Source organism: Crinia signifera, chromosome 1, assembly GCF_055691185.1.
Source record: "Crinia signifera chromosome 1, ASM5569118v1, whole genome shotgun sequence".
NCBI lineage: Eukaryota > Metazoa > Chordata > Amphibia > Anura > Myobatrachidae > Crinia > Crinia signifera.
Genome location: NC_139217.1, coordinates 351,360,072 through 351,382,460, shown reverse-complemented (window position 1 = coordinate 351,382,460; position 22,389 = coordinate 351,360,072). Strand labels below are relative to the sequence as shown.

At 43.7% G+C, this 22,389-nt stretch overlaps 1 protein-coding gene across 1 annotated transcript; it reads right to left on the bottom strand.

Moving 5' to 3' along the window:
* Positions 1-11,450: 11,450 nt before the first annotated feature.
* On the bottom strand, positions 11,451-19,845 carry ACADS (acyl-CoA dehydrogenase short chain). The gene is made up of 9 exons (XM_083147522.1): positions 19,514-19,845; positions 18,919-19,068; positions 17,168-17,279; positions 15,224-15,375; positions 14,588-14,758; positions 14,369-14,506; positions 13,682-13,777; positions 12,585-12,641; positions 11,451-11,840 (listed from the first exon to the last, which is right to left on the bottom strand). The coding sequence occupies exons 1-9, from the start codon at positions 19,751-19,753 to the stop codon at positions 11,691-11,693; spliced, it is 1,266 nt and encodes a 421-aa protein (XP_083003648.1). The 5' UTR covers positions 19,754-19,845; the 3' UTR covers positions 11,451-11,690.
* Positions 19,846-22,389: the final 2,544 nt, after the last annotated feature.

Below are 22,389 nucleotides of genomic sequence, written 5' to 3'. Positions count from 1 at the left end.
TGGTGCTGTATGTTTTGCCTCTTACTGTTCATTTCCTGTGACTCTGCTGCCACATTGCCATATATGGCAGGTGAGTCTGGTGTAAGAGACTCTCCATTCTGGGGAAGGGTAGCTGCTGCTCTTGTGCTGAATTGGACAGTTGGAAAAAGGCATTTATGGTACGAGAAACAGGGTCTCTGGAAAACTGATTTTGTCTAGATAAACTCTCTAATATTTATTTTCACATTTATTTTAAGTAATAAAACATCTACCTTGATGTCCTGACTAGTTTGAGGTGTAGGCAGTTTTACTCAGAATAATAAATGGGACTGCTGATGGAAAAATTCAGCAGCTACATAGTCTATTTGGAATGGTCTTAAGTGTGCTTCTGATATATTCTAATTTTGTAATGTAGCAACAAGACCATTTAGTCAATTGCTATACAACATGCATTGATGAGCAATGGTAAACTATGCAATATATCCATTGTCATCTCACCATTATCGTCCTCTATTTGCTTCATGTTTGATCAGTGCATTGGAATAATTAGTGAATAGCTGATACCAAATTAACAATTTAAAGGGTTATCTTTTATTTGGGGTAGATCCTAGAATTCCATTACCCAATCCCTACCAGCACCACAATGCATCAGCCTAATCAGTGGCGTAACTATAAATTTTGCTCCCCCCTGCCAAAAAAATTGTTGCCCCCCCCCCCAATGGCATTGTAAGACGGGAAGGGTTAGGGGGGGAGCAGAGAGGTGGGATCAGGCGGTGGAGAGCACCGTAGTAAGGGGACGCACGTGCAGCGGGGGCTGGCAAATCTACCGCCAGCCCCTGCAAGAATGACGGCGCTCCATCTGTGTGTGTGTATATATGTGTATATATATAGAGAGAGGTAGACGGCCTGGCACTCCCTCAGCTGGGATTCAGTACCTGGGTGCCTTCTGGAACAAACAGGTAGTCTCGTAGGAAGGAACAGACAGCGGCACTCCAAGGGTTTTCAACAGCGTGTATTAAAGCAAACCAACGTTTCGGGGTATCATTTACCCCTTTGTCAAGGTTTAAGTGCAATAACCTAGTTATTGCACTTAAACCTTGACAAAGGGGTGAATGATACCCTGAAACGTTGGTTTGCTTTAATACACGCTGTTGAAAACCCTTGGAGTGCCGCTATATATATATATGTATGTATGTGTACACACATATACAGTATATATGCATATGCTTATTTAAAATATGTTTCTTATACTGGGTGTGACCTTGTTTCTGCTGCTGGACTCAGCGCTGCCTCCCTGCTGGCTTCCCGGCTCCTCTCTGCCTCTCCAGCATGTGAGAAGCTGAAGGAGAAGGACCAGCAGACACTGCTGCTTCCCCTCTCACACTCCATCCCAGGCCGCGCCTCCACCCGCCCTCCCATTGGACAGCCAGCCCGCCCGCCCATTGGACAGCCCACCCGTCTGTGACTGTCAGACAGTGTGACACTGACTGTCATGCCCGCGCCGGCTCGCCTGTGCTCAGCGAGCGCACGGGCAGCGGCACAACCAGCATCTCATCTTTTGTGACAGATGGTCTGTCACACTCAGACGCAGCCGGCGCCCCCGCTCCCCCAAGCAGCAGCGGGGGCTGCCTTACGCTATCTACGCCGCTGAGCCTAATGCCGGCTGGCTGCACTAAGTATGTGTGAGTTCTGCCTGTCGGAATCGATAGCTGTAGGTGTCAGAATGGGCACTGCCACTGACAGTTCATGCTGTCGGAATCGATAGCTGTAGGTGTCAGAATGGGCACTGCCACTGACAGTTCATGCATGGGCTGTCACACCACCAGTTCTATTTGTACGAGAAGCAGTATTAATGCACACAATGTGTGCTGATAACTTGACCCCTTAACAGCTGGTATTTTCTTTCTCCATCTTTTGATACATTTTCACTGTAGAACTGTGTTCCACAAGTGACCTGGAAAACAAACTGTTTGGGTCCTTAGAATCTTTATAATGTGGCAGTTGGTGAAACACCTGGTAGGTGACCTAGAAAATGTAAACTGTTCTGAAGTTAGTTTAACCCTTTATGACCCCTTGCCCATTTAACTGGACATTATAAAAATGTATTGTGATTACAGACATTCAAATCCCAATTCCCATTTAAATGTGTGTGAAAAAGTGCTCGAGTATCAATATATTGAAAATAAGAATGAAAGCATTGCACCTCATACACAAAAACATTGCATTTATGTACCAAACCATATTTATGGGGGATTACTTAGGGCTTCTTTCCTCTTCTTTACCAACGTCCTCATTTGGATATACTGGAAACATGCAATGGGTCATAAAGGGTTACGAAAAATTGGTGTTATATATTTAATATTTAACCATTTGAGTGCCAACAACTCTGAGATGTGCAAAATATCCGCTAAAAATGCCAGTGTTGCTCACATTTGTTATAGAAATTAAAAATGTGTAAAAAAAAAAAAAGCTTATTTCCTATATAAGGTATGCTTGCTAATTTTCACACCTATTTTGAGCATTTAACTTGGCACTCAAAGGGTTAAAGATGTCTTGCATATTGATATATACAAAATCTAAAACAACTTATGTAACGGTAACAAATACATTAATACCAGACTAGAGGGAAAGAGAAAGTATTTTTTTTTTTCTGGGGGCACTGCTTGAAAAAAAGTATTTTAATAAAACTTAACTTTTAATTTTTATTTTGGAATAAAATGGACATACTAAAACACACTCAACATGAAACCTAATGTTAGGTATGATGTATAGTATTAGAGAAATGTACTATATATACATCCAACTTTTTGGAGCGAAGGTGTACACTCTAAGGGCGGTATTCAATGAGCCTGATTCGCCATGTTTTTATGGCGAATTTGTGCTGTTTGGCAAATTTCTGACTAAAACGGTGAATCACCCTATTCAATGACCACATGGCGAATACATTTCAAGGTTTTTTTCACCATGATTCACCGAGTAGCAATCGCTATCTTTTTATGGTGAAGTGGAATGTGAACTTTTAAAATAAAGTGTTTTGTTTTTTACATTTGGTGTCAAAAAATCAGGAATTTTATTCTGAGGGGCATGCTATTTTTATTCATGTGCTGTAAGCACATGAATATATATTTAATTAAAAAAAAAATATATATATATATTTTTTTTTACACAGCAGCCAGCAGGGGGCGCCGGAGCCGAGCCGCTCATTACATATTCATATATTCACTGCACCCGATCGTTACGATCGGGTATAGTGAATATACGGTCCCCTGCTGGCACCCCCCGGGGCAGCCTGTGCTGCCTGGCACCCGGGGAGCCCACCTACCCCCCACAAAGTTCTGGGGCAGGCAGAGAGACTTCCATCTCTCTGTCTGCCACCGTCCTCAGGCTCCCTGCGGCAATCGCCGCAGGAGCTCATATTCGCCAGTCAGGGGCAGCGAGCCCCTGACACGTTGAATACCGGAGCCTGCCGGCTCCGGAACGTGGCGAATGTGCAGCGAATCCTAAAAAGGATTCGCTGCACCTCGCAGGTATTCTCATTGAATACCGCCCTATATATCAAGTAATAGCACTGATCTTAATAGTAGTCAATAGCAATAATGCGAAATAATTTCCTTTATAAACCACAATTATTCAAGAATAGACAAACTGTAATTATCAGTCTTTCAAGACTGATAATTACCGTTCTTCTATACTTTTCCCCTCTAGTACTGTAATTACTCTCAGAGGAGCACCTCCACCAGCTATTATACTGACACAAAAAGCACCCAATTGTCAATATTGTGTATTTCATGATATGTTTTGTAGATCTATCTTTATTTGTGGAAGTAACCTGTGCACCGGTACCCGCCTAAATCCCCTCTTCCCCTTTGAAACAACCGCATTCATACCAGAGTTAGATGACCCCTTGGCCTACACAGGAACACTGATGTCTAATCAGTGTCGGGGAACGTATGCTGAGGTGCACTCACGCAATGATGCTTACTTGTGTTTAACACTTCAGACTCGTTTCGATTGCTTTCACCTATTAAGAATTTTATTTTCTGGTGTCTTTTTTTTTTTTATAGTACTGAACTGCTTTGCATCCTCCAATTGGGTCTAATATTGTAATACACGTGAGCCAAATTATATCCAGTCTATGTTTTTGGAAAATCCTGTATTAGTCATAAAATAGTTTTAGCAAATGGAGCCATTCATATTTCAATTCAATCAGTGGTGTTAGTAATATCGGAGCTTCCTGTACTGGCTCAGAAGACTTCATAGTAATTTCATACATACATTGATCCTAATACACTATACCATAATTTGTGTCGGGCGGTATATAGGCATATTTTACAGAGAATAAGCTGTTTTTACAGAAAGCATTGCTTATGTAGTCTGCTACTTTTATCGCTTCTCACTTGGGACATGTTTTTGAATTTTTTACACTGTTATATAGTTGATAAACTAACTTTATATACTGAAATAGTAAGCATGTGTTCTGTGAAGTTCTAGGCTGCAGTGTTGTGAGGGCAAAACATGAAGTACAATTATATTTTAAAAAGCATTTATTTAGAAATCCAGGGTATGTGTATATCAAGGTCATTTTTCTTACATCAGTTTTAGCTGCCTGTCCTCTGCCATTTCCACAGTAATCTCTGGCCACATTTAGGAAGGTATCCTGCTAGTAGCTATTTACCAGACCTAGTTCCAGTGTCTCTTAGCCCTTGTTATCGAATATCATGCTTTGCCTGCCTGATGAGCAGTCAGGGATTGGGGAGTTATCCCTGATCCCATGAGCCTTTAGCCAATAAAAATGGCATTAATCATCAGTCATTAATTGTGATATCTGGTCATTTTTTATCGCCCAAACGGCATTGGGGCTAACAGGAAAGCTACTTTGATACCACATTTCTACAGAAAGGTGGTATTTATTAAGGCAACATCAATGGTTTGGGAGTATAATCGGTACTTGCTTCCTAGCAGGGCGCCCAGTACGCTGTAAGCGTATAGGGCTATTCTCAGTAGTAAAATTGCATTGCATCTCATGGGCCATTATAGTGCCATGCAATTTTTTTTATGTAATTTATGCACTGCTCTTTTGGCATCGCACCTCCCGCAAAATCACATGCGATTTAATAGGGTGTGATGCCATTAGCTATACACTTGTATGACATACAATGAGGTTTCACTCCCCCCCCCCCCCCCCCCCACTATCCACGCCACCCCGAAGAGTGGCGGCGGAACGTGTCTTCCTGCCCTTTTCATTCCCACACTATCCACGTCGGCGTGGAGTTAAATTTAATATAGTGTGGTGAGTCACCGAGCCCAAAGCGTGGTGAGTGTACGCGGATTACTTTACATGTATTCCGTGTCCCCTCGCGGGGCTTGCTGCGCTCACCGCACTATGTAAAATCAATTCCACGCCAAAGTGTATAAAGGGGGTATGAAAAGGTCGGAGGACGCATTCCACTGCGCTCGCCACGCTTCAGGGTGGCGTGAATAGTGGCACCTCATTGTATGTCATACAAGTGTATAGCTAAAGGTATGGCTTGGCACCCTATAATATTGCATGTGATTTTGTGGGAGGTGCGATGTAATCCCCTAGGGCCAACAGAGCAGTAAATAAAGTACATTAAAAAAATCGCATGACACTATAATGGCCCATGAGATGCAATGCGATTTTGCTACGGTAGCATACGTAAAACAATTGGGCGCCCTGCTAGGAAACAAGTACCGTTTTATCCCATAGCTCTGGTTGAGATCTTGGTTACTGTTATGGTGGTGTCTGTCCTATAGTTGAGTAATATCTCTTGCAGTACAGATTGCACACATTCTATATTGGGTGATTAAAAAGTGAATGTTAATACAGGATAAATTATACTTTTGGAAAGATTCCAGTAAATAGAGGCAGAGAGTAGGCGGTAGAGGGCAGTGCAGATTAAGATAATCTGTCCTGAGATACCTGCAAATCTCCAAATATGTTACTGCTCTGAAAAAAAATAGCTGCAGCTAACTAATTGCAGTGCATAAAAGTAAGTTGATTGTATGTATTATATGCTTACATTTCCTACACTTGATCATCAAGGGCCACTAAAGATGTCTAGTCATGGATCGGGCGTGTTGGTTGGCTTGGCAGCAAAGTTCCTTGTGGACCAGGATGGGTTTCTTTGGTTCTCCCTTGGCTAAAGGTAGGTCTTGCAACTATTGCAGATACCACCACAGGTAGTCTTAGAAGCTGCTGCCATATGGTTATAAGCTCTTTCGCCAATTCAGGGCTAAAGAGTACATCTCCAGGAAAAAGAACATTCTCAAGAGCCTTCTTAGAGTCTGCATCTGCACACCGTGTACAAAGTCAGAGGTGCTCTTCTTGCAGCTACCACAGAATATGGTCCACTTCAGAATAGCTCTGCTCTCAGTACTGGAATGGAGAGACTGGTCTACACAATCTGTCCAATGGCTATAGCAACCCAGGTGGATGCAAGAGCTGTGTGTGCAATAGGTTGCCTATAGCAATTGATCAGATTCTACTTATTTATTTAGCACCTTGAAACTAATAGACCAAACCTGTGTGGTTGCTATGGGCAACATCTACTCCAATAGATTGCTAATCTTTATAACGTGACCCTAATATCGCCAGCAATTAGAACAAATGGATATTGGGAAAGTTACTAGTTTCCTTTATATCCTTCAATTAGGCTGCATTTGGAATAGGTAAGGTAATAAATTAAAGTACACTGGCAATATGAACAGCCACAGGAGGCAAGGAATCTCCCTTGGCTGATAGTGTAATTATAGGTTCGGATGCCAAGAACCTTTTTTTTTTTCCGGGTGAACTTGCGCTCCCTTTCGGAAGACAACGTCTGGAACTGCTTTCTTCTGTCACTTGAAGACTAGAGTAGGGAGGCTACTTTCAGGATCAGTGGGATATTTGGCTTTATGCCCAAAATTGATGGGATAGCTGAATCTGTTTACACATTTGACCAATTTATGCCTGACCGAAATGTGTGGCTCATACTTGCCCTGGCAATCAAGTTGCACTAAAGAGCAGTACCCACCGCAGTGTGATGTTTGGAGGCTGTCCCTGGGATATAAAGGTTTTGGCTTCCTTAGACTGGAGTATTGGCCATAGCGGGTTGGTCTGAATACTTTATTAGAAGTACAGACCTGACTGCCTTAATGAGGGTCTCCACAGCCATCTGCAGCCGTAAATTCCCCCAGTATGGAGAAGCAGGCAACCTCAGAATTACTATACCTCACTCTGATATTGACTAATTTGGAGATCTCCTTAGATCAAGAGGACATGAGTGGTTGTGCCTGGTGACTACATTTGGTAGAACTAACTCTAGCACAGTGGTTCCCAAACGGTGTGCCGTGGCTCCCTGGGGTGCCTTGGGACACTTGCAGAGGTGTCCTGGGTTGGTGGTCCAGGACCAATTCAAACTATTTATGATCAATTATTTATGGACAAAACCAGTGCTGGCAGCTGCCAATCATAAAATGTGTACAAGCAGAAGCAAATCCTGCCCTTAACCACATAACTGAACCTAATACCCCATTCACACCAGCCTAAATTCCCGGGTTGAGTCCGGGAACAACCCAGTACTAGCTCTGGTGTGAAAGGTTCCCGGGACAAAATCCCGGGCAATTTTCAACCCGGCTAGGTACCAGGGTTGTTCCCGGGTTCAACCCGGGGACCTGGCTGGTGTGAAAGGTACAGGGTATACTTACCCAGGTTGCCGTGTCCTCGGTGTGCTCTGGACGGGAATCCACGCAGGCGGCGGGCGCAAATGAACGGGACAGCCGGTGGAGGATGATGACGCAGCTCTCCGGCGGCAGTGAGGACGCCGGAGAGCTGCATCATCTTCATCCGCAGCCTGTCCCGTCATTTGCGCCGCCGCCTGTGTGGATCCCTGGCCTGCACGGAGGACCAGCAACCGGGGTGAGTATTCTCCCCACCTCCGCCGCCTGCCCGCCTCCTGCCGGCCTCCTTCTCACACCAGAAAATGCAGGGACATTTCTGGTGTGAATGGGTCCAAACCCGGGAATGTCCCTGCATTTCTGGTGTGAATGGGGTATAAGAAGCACATATAAACACATCTACTTAATTTTATATAGATTTTTTGGGAACTACATGTTCCAACATGCATTGCCACATTATTCCTATAGGAGCATACCAAAACTGTCCGAGCATACTTGGACATGTAGTTCCAAACATCTGGAGGACCACAGGTTGAAGACTTTAGAAAGAGGTAGACTGATGTGCTAGACCTTGTATGAATTGAGATGAGCTTGAAGCCAGAGCAGTTCAGTGGTTGTAGTGTACACAGCCTTTGTAGCGATTACACTGAAAAGACTTGCCAGGGTGAGTGGCCAAGTAGCTACAAGGTGCTGCAGTACTTGTGAAAGTGAGGTGTATGCTGAATCATCCCTCTGCGTATCTACTGGAGACCGACAATCAGGGTCTCGGGCCTGTTAGGAGAAAACATCTGTATAATTCTGGCCACCTTGGTCATATGACATAACCATGAAATCCATGGAGTTTCCACAGACACAAAAGTACAGTAACAAGTGTCAACAATGTGGTTTAGAGCACTAAATGTTGGAGTCCAACAAATAAATCATAAGGGGCTACATCCAACAAGCATACCAATGTAAACACCAATAATTTAATAGGTCTTAATAAATACTATGCGATAATAGAATTTATAACACAAAACATTGTGTTTGAAAGAAATATGGGCTAATAGTAATCAGCAATCCAACAGGGGCAGGAAGGCATGCTACCAGTGGTTTCCAAACTTGAATCATGGCACCCTAGAATAACCGCATTCTTTCAAGGAACCCCAAACCAAAATGTCTCTTATTAAGTAAAAATATATTTAAATTAGGTAAAGTATGCTTCACTGTCCGCCTTAAGTTCAGTTGTGGTGGTGGTGGACATAGTTTTGGTTGTAATTATCCACATAATTTATTATTGGCAGCCATCAGCATTTACCAAAATTTGTTTTGGGCCACCAACCCAAGTATTCCAAGGCACCCTGTTTGGGAACCACTGCGCTAACCATAACTTGCAAAATGGTTGCACAGGGTCCTGGGGAGGGAGGGAGGGAGGAAGAAGAAAAAAAAAAAAGATAGGACCCCACGCTACCATACCTAATCTTGGGCACGAAACAAAAAAAAAAAACTGGTGGGGGAGAGGGTGTTTGGGCTGCTCTGAGAAGAACCTAACTGGTTACAAGCTCATTTCACCACTCTATACTATAGTAAATGGAAAAGTGCTGCTGTTACAATAGTTCCCAGTCTTCTAGTACTTTATGCTACTCCATATGGAGAGTATACAAATACATTTCTGTCCATACTCCGCAGTGTGTTGATTTACTATGCCCTGACTGCACGCATTCTAACAACCTACCTCTGAAGCAGTGCCACAGAAGAACTGTTTAAAAGGTACATCGGTTTTTGGCCATGTTTCAGAATTGTGCATAGTCACAATGTGTAATACTTTTTTGACAGAAACATCCACCTGTGTCTGAAGCGGTGTAACAAGTTATTCTCTTGTAGACATAGTTTATGGAGAGGGGTGTAATGGGACTGGAAGCTCTGCAGAGATGGACATAAACCGGACTAAAGTTTCCAGACACTTAACACTAGTATAATGGTGCGTACACACGGGGGCGATTTTGTATAATATTGCGGGAAATATGGTCGCTAAGCGACCAGATTGCCCACGATGGGAGTGTGCACCGGCGATATTCGCCGGGTGCGCGCTCCCGTTTTTACCCCTGTAGTGATCGCTGGTCGCAGGAACATGCTCCTGCAACAGCTGATTACTACTGCCGGGCTCCCCCGACAGTTTCTTTTTCATCAGCAACCATCTCTGGTCGCTGATGAAAAGGAAAAACTGAGCAATATATGGCTGAGCAATATATCTCCCCCGTGTGTACGGGGCTTTAGATCAAACCTGCAAGTTGCAACATTCAGTGACACTCAAGAACTTTAATTGTGGTTTTTAAGGGGTGATTTTAGCCTGATTTCTAAGCGAGCTGGCTAGAATGTTTAGAAATTAATCACAAATGGTTCTGTGTAGGCCCCTGAGCCGACTACATGTAGTCAAATCTTCAGTGTTCTACTCAGAACTCTCTGCACAGATTGCCCATACACACACTGCTATGTGTGTATGGGCAACTAGTAAACCCTGTGTGCTGAGCGATCTGACTAGATTGCTCAGCACACCATCGGCCGTGTGTATGAGCCTTCACACTAAAGTAAAGCTAGGTACACACTGAGTGACATTTTAAATTCCAGAATGACAAAATAGAAATGTTGTATGAACAATGATGATGTAACATCACTAATCGGAACTATGCGGCGTGGTACTAGTCATTGCTCTTCGTGGCCAGATTTGAAAAGTGTGTATGCTATTGCTGATGCCAGCATCACGCCATATCCCCGTGTGGAAAACGTCATTAGCTACACAAATCATCCATGTTGGCATTAAAGCTGACACCTATTCCTGTACTGACACAAGACAGTTAGCTTATTTCCAAGGAGACAACCGCATGCAGTAAATCTGATTCGCTAACATCAAACATAAGAATTTCTGATCTTGTGATAGTCTTTGGACCAACCAAATGCAATAGCAATAGTTTTTTTTTTTTTTTTTTTTTTAACCTATAAAGCAGTGGTTCCCAAACTGTGCTGTGGCACCCTAGGGTGGTTTCGGGAACTCGCAGGGGTGCCGTGGATTGGTGGTCCATGTCCATGAAAAATTATTTATGACTTATGTAATAGGCAGGATTCACTTCTGTTTGTCCACAATTTGCCTATTCCCACATAACGGACACAAAAATGAGAGATAAACACAATTTATGTAATTTAATATTTTTGTTAATTTTATCTAGGAGAAACATTTAACCTAGGGGTGCTGTGATAAAATCCTGATACTCGTGTGTCATGATTCAAAAAGTTTGGGAACTTCTGTTAAAAAGAATTGACAACCAGTGGTTTAATAATCCCTTGCAGCCCAATGTACACATCGACCTTTAGTTGTATTTTTTTTATTGTGTAAAGTAAATTTTCTGTAATCCTAGTAGCAAACTGGTAGAATTTCTTCCAGAATCCATTCAGATGATTTTACAAAAACAGGAAGTACAGCACTTTTAAAAAGGTATGTGTGTATGCTAGTGATGGCTAACCTTGACACTCCAGCTGTTGTTGGACTACACATCCTAACATGCCCTACATCAGTTTTAGCATGGCCAAATAGTAAAACTGATGCAAGGCATGTTGGGATGTGTAGTCCAACAACAGCTGGAGTGTCAAGGTTAGCCATCACTTGTGTATGCTATTGTTTCTGAGAAAGCACAATGCACCATCAGAAACAAATACTGTTGTGGCAGTAAAGGTTATAGAATGTGCTAAGAGTGTAAAACAACTCCTACTATATTGTAAGCCTCTGTCTTGTCAGAACACTACACACACCTGCTACAAAGTATACAAAAATTATTATATTTTATTCTGAAGGTTTGTCATGTATGCCTGATCAGTGTTTCCTAGTAATATAATACTGTTAAAGGCCTTCAAGGTGTAAAGTTTTGTTCAGTCAGAACACTGCGGCGCATAGATGGTTTCTTTTATACATTCAAGTTTTCAATATTATGAAAAAGTCATTGGCTGTTGCCACAAGTGTAAGGCTATGCTCCAAACGGTAATGCGGTGATCCAATAGTGATATCATTGATAGTCTTTAAGGACCTGGTTTGCTATTACGAGTCGCTGGATTTCACTGGTGCCTTCATAGATTTCTGTAATCCTTGCATCCCTATAATGACGTTCAGCCGGCATCTCCGTCACATATCCCATACCACCAAGGATCTGTATGGCCTAAACACAAAATCATTTGTATTAACCACTCTGTGAAGTAACACAGAATACTTTCTGTAGCTGCTGTTTGGTACTGTTACACACTTACTCATTAATACAGATATCTCATCAGAGACCTTTAAATATCATTAAAAAGCAATATCTGTATATAGACAGAGGTCTCATTTTCTTGGTTCAAGACAACCTTTTAACACCTGTATTTAAGATCTTCTCTTCAGAGGGAGGTGGAGTGAAATAATATAACATAAAACTAATAATGCCTGGCCTCAGCAACAGAGCAGCAGCTGGTCTGCATAACTTCATGGGTTACTCAGCCAACCTGCTGGTGCGTCCTCAGACGCAGAACTGGCTCATACCGGCATGCTGGTCTACTTTTACCAGGCAGCTCCTGCTTACCAGATTACCAGATGTAAGCATCACTGCTGCTTCCAAACACATCTGCATCACCACCTTAATGATAAAGTTGTGTATTTAATAACTACATAAAGCCAACAGAGAAAAACACGTGGCGTTGCCTCCACTAGCAGCAACAATGAGTGAGCCAGCAATGGCAGAGACATTGGTGACATCATTGCATTACTCTGCACGTGACCCATGCACAGCTGTTGGAAACAGTAAGGGCAGGTAAAACCAATTTAGCTTTGCAACTTAAAAAAGAAAAATCTGTTTCTTCCTTGCAGTGAAATTTTGACATGTCTGCACCATGATACTGGTTTACAAAGATTTGGGAGCAAGTGACAATACCTGATGAGAAATCCGTGTAGCCGCCTCAGATGCTGCGAGTTTTGCCATTGCAGCTTCCTAATGAAACAAAAAATATATACAGTGGGAGACTTGAAAAAAAAAAAAAAATCAGTATGTATCAACTGCTGATAAAAAGGATGGGTACTTGTTTCCTAGCACGGAGCAGGTCGTAGGTGATCCCATACCGGTATTCGATGGACGGGACCGACGCGATTTTAGGGCTAATTTTTACCCTTTTCCCCCGACAATTAAATTGCGTCCATCGCATGCCTTAAGTGAAGGCATGCAATGCGACCGATGCGATGGACACGATTTTACATAGGGAACAATGTAAAATGGGCCAATGGACCCGATTTTTCATTGTATACTCACCCTTATGGGTATTTCACATGACAAATGCCACCCCACGATGAGCGGCATCCCGAAGCGTGGCGAGCGGCGGTGGTACGCGTCCTCCGACCTTTTCATGCCACCACTATCCACGTCGCCGTGGAGATGATTTTATATAGTGTGGCGAGCGCAGCAAGCCCCGCGAGGGGATGCGTAATACCGGTGAAGTAATGCGCGTGCGGTCGCCACGCTTCGGGCTCAGTGGCTCGCTGCGCGCGCCACACTATATAACATCAACTCCATGCCGACGTGGATAGTGGGGGGTATGAAAAGGTCGGAGGATGCGTACCGCCGCCCCACGCGGGCTCGCTGCGCTTCGGGTTGGCGTTAACAATTGGGGGGGGGGGGCGCATTTGACCTATCAGGGTTGGGAAACAATAAAAATTGGGGTCTGGGGGCCATTTAACATTGGGGCCAATGTAAAATCGGGTCTCAGGGACCATTTTACATTGATTCCAATATAAAAATTGCGTTGATCACATCGCATGCGATTTGGTTGCATGTGGTGCGATCTACGCGATTTCGGGGGATCCCGATGGATAAAATTTTTATCGCTGGCACCGTGCTAGGAAACAAGTACCAAATGATGTCATTCCATTGGAATGTAAGAACAGTTGTCAGTAACTGACGACTCCTATCAGTGTCAGTGCTGCACAGGAGAGAGAGAGCACGCACACTAATAATTATTGGGACAAAGCAGTACCAACCTTAGTATAAGGTTTTTTGTTGTCCTTTAGCATTGCAGCTCTCCATGTCAGCAGTCTGGCACTCTCCAGTGCTAACGCCATGTCTGCCAGCTTAAACTGAACAGTGAAAGAACAAAGGTGAGTAACAGGGCAACAAGAATTGATATGTCACATCATGTAAGGCTCACCATACACTTGTACAATTTTGACGCATAGGGACTATAATTAGTTAAAACTGTCTAATCGTATGTGTTTAAGCTCCGATCCGGTGCACAGTCCGGTGCACATCAGATCGGAGCTCCTAGATAGATCCTATCAGGCCTAAAGCAGCCCATACACGCTGTGCTTTCCGTGCTGTACTAGCACAGATCACATGGCATTGCATGTGCATCCGTTGTGCATGCAATGCGATGCAATTTGATGAAACCTAAGTACAAAAAGTGCTTGCACATACTTTTTGTACTTAGGTTTCATCACATTGCATCGCATTGCATGCACAACGGATGCACATGCAATGCAATGTGATCCGTGCTAGTACAGCACGCCCACAAAGCAGCATGTATGGGCTGCTTAAGCCTTGACTGAGATTGTATGCGATATATATCGCAAGCACAAGGACCACATGCAATATATCGCATGTGGGAAATCTTATGCAACTTCTCCCTCCAAGAAGTCACTCAAGAGTATGGCCAGCTTAAGTCTCCTCACCTGGATAGCTTGCAATTTGGTAATTGATGCACCAAAGGCCACTCTCTTCTGTGCATAGTCCACAGCGCAGTCTAGAGCAGCCTGAGCAATGCCAAGTGCCTGAGACGCAATTCCAATCCTGCCAGAGTCTAAAGTTTGCTGAAAGAAGAAAAATAAAATAAATGTAAGGTGATGCAGCACCCACTGACTGACACTTTCCTACTGCTGTGTAAGAGTCACCATAGCAATTTTGAAGCCCATTCCAGGTTGTCCCAAAAGATTCTCAGGTGGTATCCTGCAGTCTTCAAAAATCAGATTTGCTGTGGAGGAAGCCCGGATTCCTAGTTTGTCCTCTTTCTTTCCAAGTGAGAGACCTGGGCATGGCATCTCAATCAAAAACGCACTAATACCCTGTGAAATAAAAAACGTAAGATAGTGTAGTGCTAAACACAACTATACAAACAAATAACCATAATACAGATAACTTGACCTCTGGAAAATATGTGAATGTTTCCTGGCTCTGTGGGAGAAAATTCTTAAACTGGGATGGAATGAATATGCTGCCAGTCAGAAGACCGTCAGCAGCATCTCAATGCGCAGAGTCTCAACACTCCTCCCCTTCCTGCAGCCCCAGGCTGGGACTACTCATAGCAACCAGGCGGGTCCCGTTCAGCAGCAGGGCCACAGCTGCCTGGTCCATCCGCAGCATGCTGCAGTTGGACAGGATGGGGGAACGACCGTATTTCAGAGCAAACACATACATTTGAATGTGGCCACACTGTGATCCCCTAGAAATCTGTTAGGAGTATTTTCTAACAAGGCAACTTTTTTCTATTTGTAAACCGTTTTAATGTGGTTGTAGATTGATGTCCTTACTTTATGTTTTAAGGACTTGTCTGTGGTAGCAAAGACGACTGCTGCAGAAGCTTCCCATGCATTTGTAATCCAGGATTTTGTTCCATTCAGGACCCACTTATCACCATCAAGCTTGGCCACTGTGCTTGCTGCCCCAGCATCGCTGCCATTACCTGAGAATGATAAAAATTATATTCATTCCAGTTCTAGACAACAGACCACCATGGTGGCTGACAAATGTGCTCCAGCATGATGGTCTTTGGTCTCAAACAGCTATGAAGCACTCACTTTTGTAGTGATAGGAAGACTTTATGGTATAGCAGGGTGATTGTACCCGTGTCTACACACCATTACTGTGGTTCCCAATTAGTTAATAGCAGCTTTGTGAATAAATCATGGAATGGGAATGAAAAGTATTTGTTTCAAAATATAAGGTGTGCCCAAATTAAAAGGAGACTTTTGCTGTAGCGGAGTTGTATCTAGTCACAGTGGGTTAATGTGTTTGCCGATAGATGGCGTGGTTTTCCCCAGTTGTGCTGGTGTAGTGAACGGCTTCGCCGCAGTGTCTTCATTCCTGGAAAGTTGTTTTGCGTGATTTGCTGCATGATGGATTCCTCCAGGTCAGTGCAAAGAGCTGTTATCCAATTTCCTTGCGGAGAAGGCGAGCATGCTTCAAACATTTATCACAGGATTAAGGCAGTGTACGGAAAGCAGAGTCTCGCACAGTGCACCATATTCCGGTGGTGTCATTGCTATGAGGCAGGACACGAAAGCATCAATAACTTGCCACGGCCCGGAAAGGCATACATTGTCACCAACCCTGCCAAGATTTAGGGGAATTTGGATCATTGGAAAGACAGCAACTAGGTCAACATGCATGAAGGTTGACATGGGGTTAGGTCGACAGTCAAAATGTCGACATGGGGGTTTCCACTTTTTTTTAACCCGAATGTTGACATAGTCGACATGGACAGCGCAAAACAACTTTCCAGGAATGTAGAAACTGAGGTGAAGCCGTTCACTACACAAGCACAACTGGGGAAAACGCCACGCCATCTATTGGTAAACACATTAACCCACTGTGATTAGATATACCAAAAGTCTCCTTTTTATTTGGGCACACCTTAAAACTAAAGGCAGCCGAATGTACTCGCCGCACTTTTTTATCATAAACATCCATTTGCAGGCTTGCCTGCGGGCTCAAAATCATTCGATGGTCGCTGACTATCGTATGATTTCTGTAATGCTCGCTATCAAAGTCAGTCTCTGGTGACTTAGATTAGTGGCTACCTGCTCCGAGAACAGGGCGGGCAGCTGATGACCGGTGAAGTCAACCACCTGCCCCCGTTCACATGAGGATGTCCTGCATTTTCCTAGGTGCACCAAGAAAACGCAGGGCATTGGCATGCAATCACCTCCTACATGCCCCCCCACCCTTTGCGAGCGCCTCGGAGACTATGCAAGTCTCCAAAGGCGCCCCACATAGAAGCCCTGCACATTGCAATAGGCAAATATGCGCAGAGCTACACTTACGAATGCTTATCAGAATCACCTAAACCCCCTAAATTCCTCCCCAATAGTGAATGCTCAAGAAAGATGCATCCTATAATAAAAGGCTAATGCTGGTTCTCATTGCAAGTGTTATGCACAACACCAGCCACTAGATGGCCCCTGACAGCATTATAAGAGTTGCTCCATTCCGGCGTGCACAACAGTCGGCACTGACATTACTGCTATGTTGTAAAGCAGGCATTCCCAACCACGGTCCTCAAGGCACACCAACAGTGCAGGTTTTAGTGATATCCAGGCTTCAGCACAGATGGTTTAATCAGAATCCCTCAGATACTAATTAAGTCACCTGTGCTGAAGCCTGGATATCACTAAAACCTGCACTGTTGGTGTGCCTTGAGGACCGTGGTTGGGAATGCCTGTTGTAAAGGCTTAAAATGTACGTCTCTCACACACCTGGTTCACTGAGTGCAAAGCAGCCAATCTTGTTCCCACTACAAAATGGAGTAATCCACTTTTTTTTCTGCTCTTCAGATGCATATTTTAGGATTGGTCCTATATAAAGAGACTAAGGAAAAGGTTTACAAATGAGGATCACATCTGTAACATTTCTTATGGGTACACATTAGATGATGCACGATATCAGGAGCGATAGGGCCCAGCATTGATGACAGGCACAATGAGCAACGGTGGGGGGGGGGCTCATGCTGCATTTGCTCTCACTATTGAGATCCTCCATCACATGTGTAGACAACATCGCTAACACCCCACAGGAGTGTGCGTCATAAAATGATAATCATCATAAACCTAGACTGTATGCACAAAGATATAATTAACAATGGTTGTTATCATGCATATTGTTTAATTTATCGTCAAGTGCAGTGGTTCCAAAACTCCGTCTTCAAGTACTAACAATACGTCTGGCATTATTCACTACAGATGGAGCTAATTATTTCACATGTGATTCTGGAATCACAAGTGAAGAAACTTCTTTTGGGGGTACTTGAGGACAGAAATTTGGGACCACTTGTCTAGTGTGTATAAACCTAAATATCTGGCTGGTGGGAACAAAAATCTGATAATGTATGGGAGCATAGGACAATCAACTTCCCCATGTGTAAGGTGATTGTGTGCAACAAGTAATGCACAAACTCATAAATATAGCCTTCTTTTCTGTCAGTTTGTTTTGCAACTTTATAGATTACCAGTAAAGCTAACGATATACTAAGGAGGACACATGCGATTGATGACCTTCTACCTCTATACAACATCTCTCTGAGGTACAGTCAGAGCTGTTTGCACATTACCAGTTGGAATTCACCACAATATTGTTCTAGTTCACATGTGCATCATTTTAGCATATACCTGAACACTGGAAGAGGCAATAGAGTATATTGCCTTTTCCAGTGTTCAGGTTTATGCTAAAATGATTAGGTCTTTGTTGTACCCCAAAGCAAAACTATAAATACTCATTAAGGGATAAGGTGCCCATACACTAGGGTGATTCACACCCAATTTGATCACTTTACATGCGATTGCAGAGATAAGTCACATGAACAGCATTAGGTCTGATGCAATGAACATTGCAGCAGAGCATATAATCACACTGGCTTCAAGTGAAATGTGTCACAGCCAAGCCAGGCAGGCTAATGCCCCGTACACATGGTGCGATTCAGGTTCACTTTCGATTGGACTATATGTTAAAAATAAAATCGAAAGGTTTTCATTGCATTTGATCCAGATTTGATGCGCACTCCCATTCAATCTATATTGAATAGAAAAATAGACTGTGCAGGCAGATCTTTACTATATAGTCAATATTGAATTTGTACACACTGCCTTGAGATTTGATCAACTCACGATTGAATAGAAAAGGAGTTGAACGTGTGTATACCCTTTTGGATCGCATGCGATATATCCGAAGCAAAAGGACCACATAAAATAAATAGGATGCGATCCTGCTGCCTGGGAAGATCCCGAATGGCTCGGGATTCATTGGTTTTGTGACTTTAAAAAGGATTTGGTAATTGTGGGGGAGATGTATTAAGCCTGGTGAAGTGATAAAGTATAAGCTTCTAACTGCCATGTTACAGGCTAGGTTTGAAAAATTAAAGTTAGGAGCTGATTAGTTGGTGTGTTTATCACTTCACCAGCAGATAATACATCTGCCCCTGTGTGTAGACATTTACTCTTCTGGTTAATCTTACATTGTTGACGCTCATGATAACCCCGGTGGACGCACATCCACGACTTATTTCTTCCATTGCAATTGAATAAGCCAAGTAATCGAGGCCGGCACCACCCAGCTCCTCTGGTACCTCCACTGCCAGCAGGCCCATGTGTCCCATCTGCTGCACCTAAGCACAGGAGGAATTGAGAAGTACATCAAATGTTTTCACAAAGTGCTGAGGCCCTTAATGCGGTTATGGAACTACAAGCACCAGTATGCCTGTCACGGGTGTGGATCATTAGGTAGACATGGGTTAGTGCAACATGGTCATTAGGTCGACATGGGCATTTTTTTTTCTTTTAGTAGCTCTTCAGGCGGTTTATTTTGTCTGGAGTAGTTCATGTCCCAAAAAAGGTTGGAGACCACTGACCGACTCAGGTCAACCTTCCTGCATGTTGACCAACATGTTGGTGACCCAATGACCTTATCCCCATCATACGATACCAGTTAGCAGGAGGGCCGCACATTATTTAATTGTATGAAGTTTTCGCTTTTGTTGACTTTGCCACAGACAGCGCTAAGCGAGAGGGGGGAAGGGGGGTCGGTTTACATGGCGCTGTCTATGTGCACACCTGTTCCCTCGGGTATCGGTGCTCCCGGTCCAGCTGTGCAGCCAGTGGCTGGAGCTCTCGCTCGGCGAACTCCCGGCAGGTGTCCCGCAGCATGCGATGAGTATCGGGCAGCTCAGCGCTCTGGTACACGGTGTGCAAGCAGCGGGCGCAGGGCAGACGGCGGCTAGAGGTCTTGGCAAGATCAGGAGTGCAGGGCGGCCGCCACCACCCCCGGCTCAGCACCATCACCCGGCGTAACATGGCTGCTCTGCGCTCCCCGCAACCTGTTACAGAGTACACCGACACTCCGACAGGGAACACTGCCACGGTCACGGCTACCGGCGTCAGCGCACCATTCACGTACAATCTCCTCCCCCGACGTAATCACGTGACATTTGTAAACACACATACCTGACTAGGAGGCAGGGCTACGTAACCTTGTACTGCAAGTGTACAGTATTGATGGCGACCTGTGGACTTTCCATCGATAGTTGTTACCGGAAATTGACATCGATTGCATGGCCAATCGATTGTTTCATACAGCATTGGTCACTCTGCTTGGGGTTGAGTTTCATACAGCATTGGTCACTCTGCTTGGGGTTGAGTTTCATACATCATTGGTCACTCTGCTTGGGGTTGAGTTTCATACAGCATTGGTCACTCTACTTGGGGTTGAGGGCTTAATCATGATGGGTGTGAAGATCAGCACAGTGTTCCATCACATTGTAGGGAAAAAAAAAAAAGGTACTTGTGTATTATCACAGCACCCATCGCATCGTATATCATTACGTTAAACTAAATAAGGTATGTGATGCGATATTGTACAATAAAATATCGCATCGCATGTCCTGCGATGCGATTTTTAATTGTACAAGCACCCTGATGGGTCCTTACAATGTTAAATGCCCCCCCCCATTGTCAACGCCACCCCCAGTATCAACGCCAACCTGAACCGCGGCGAGCCCGCAAGAGGCAGTGGTACGCGTCCTCCGACCTTTTCATACCCCCACTATCCACGTCGGCGTGGAGTTGATTTCAAATAGTGGCGAGCCCCATAAAGGGATGCGGAATACATGTAAAGTAATACGCGCGCTCGCCACACTATCTACAATCAACTCCACGCCAACGTGGATAGTGGGGGGTATGAAAAGTTCGGAGGACGAGAAACGCTTCGGGTTGGCGTTGATACTGGGGGTGGTGTTGACAACGGGGGGGGGGGGGGGGGCATTTCACATTGTAAGGTCCCATCAGGGTGCTTGTACAATTAAAAAAAATGCATTGCATCGTATGCCGCTATATGGCATGCGATGCCCTACGATGCACATCGTGGGCCCCGTGATAATACACAAGTTCCAAAAAAAAAAAATCTGATTCTTCTTTACCATCAATGGCGAGAAAATTATCTGGGTTCTCCTCATATAATTCAACAACCATAGACCATCATTTTTCCATTGAACCACTAATTCCTAAGTATAAAGATGCTGCAGCAGGCAGATTGCAGAAAATAGTATCTAGTCGAGTGGTCAACAGTAATTAGATCAGTGGTCAGGGAACTCGGTCCTCATTACCCCCGCAGAGCATGTTTTGCAGATCTCCTCACAGAATCACAAGTAAAATAATTAACTCCACCTTATAAAATGTGTCTGAGTAATTAGTACACCTGTGCACCTGCTGGGTTACCAGCAAAACATACACTGTGTGGGGTAATGAGGACCGAGTTCCCTGACCACTGAATTAGATCAACACCAACAAAAAGGTCAACACAGTAAACACAAGTTTATCATTATTTATGTTTAACCGACTTTTTCTTACGTCACGATCCAAGTGGACATAGGTAGTTTGTAATAGTGTAGAATACAAGAAGGTCTCAACCAAACGGTGCGCAATGAAGTACCTCGTGCAGCTATACACAAATTCACACAGTAGAATAACACCTGTAACTACTGACAATAAGACAATATGGAAAGAAAGGTTTGTGAATTTGAAAAAACAGCGCTCAAGATGACAATATGTAAATAATGAACAATACTTATGCTCATAAAGGTACTGGTTTAACTGGTTTCACAGAGTATAGTACCAAGTTGTAGAGTTATCTGGTTCTCCCCTAGTGATGAAACAGGGGAGACACAATACAACAAAACATAGTGCAGATCAATTGGATAAAAAGAATTTAATACAATAGTTGCACTTTATTGTAAGTGCAACTATTGTATTAAATTCTTTTTATCCAATTGATCTGCACTATGTTTTGTTGTATTGTGTCTCCCCTGTTTCATCACTAGGGGAGAACCAGATAACTCTACAACTTGGTACTATACTCTGTGAAACCAGTTAAACCAGTACCTTTATGAGCATAAGTATTGTTCATTATTTACATATTGTCACCTTGAGCGCTGTTTTTTCAAATTTACAAACCTTTCTTTCCAGTTTGTAATAGTGTGCCAAGCACAGTGATGGCAAGCACAACAAGCCACATATTGGCACCCAGTACACTTATACAGTGTCCATGATGGCAGATTTCGACATAGACACCCAAAATGTAAAAAAAGAAAAACGGTCCTGTGTCAACATTTCCATGTCAACCTTTTATTTTGTGAATATCAACCTAGACCAGGGGTAGCCAACTCCAGTCCTCGATAGCTACCAACAGTTAATATTTTCCAGGTCTCCTCCAAGAATCATAAGTGTAGTAATTAGCTCCACCTGTGGATCATTTATAATGTGTCAGCCAGCTAGCTGATCTAAAAGACGTGAACTGTTGGTAGCTCCCGAGGACTGCAATAAGCTACCACTGACCTAGACCATATAAACCTTTTTTCATGTGCCAACCTATTGCCGGTCGACCTATTCACTGTCAACCTAATTAACCACAGCCGCAGAGAATCACGGACACGTCA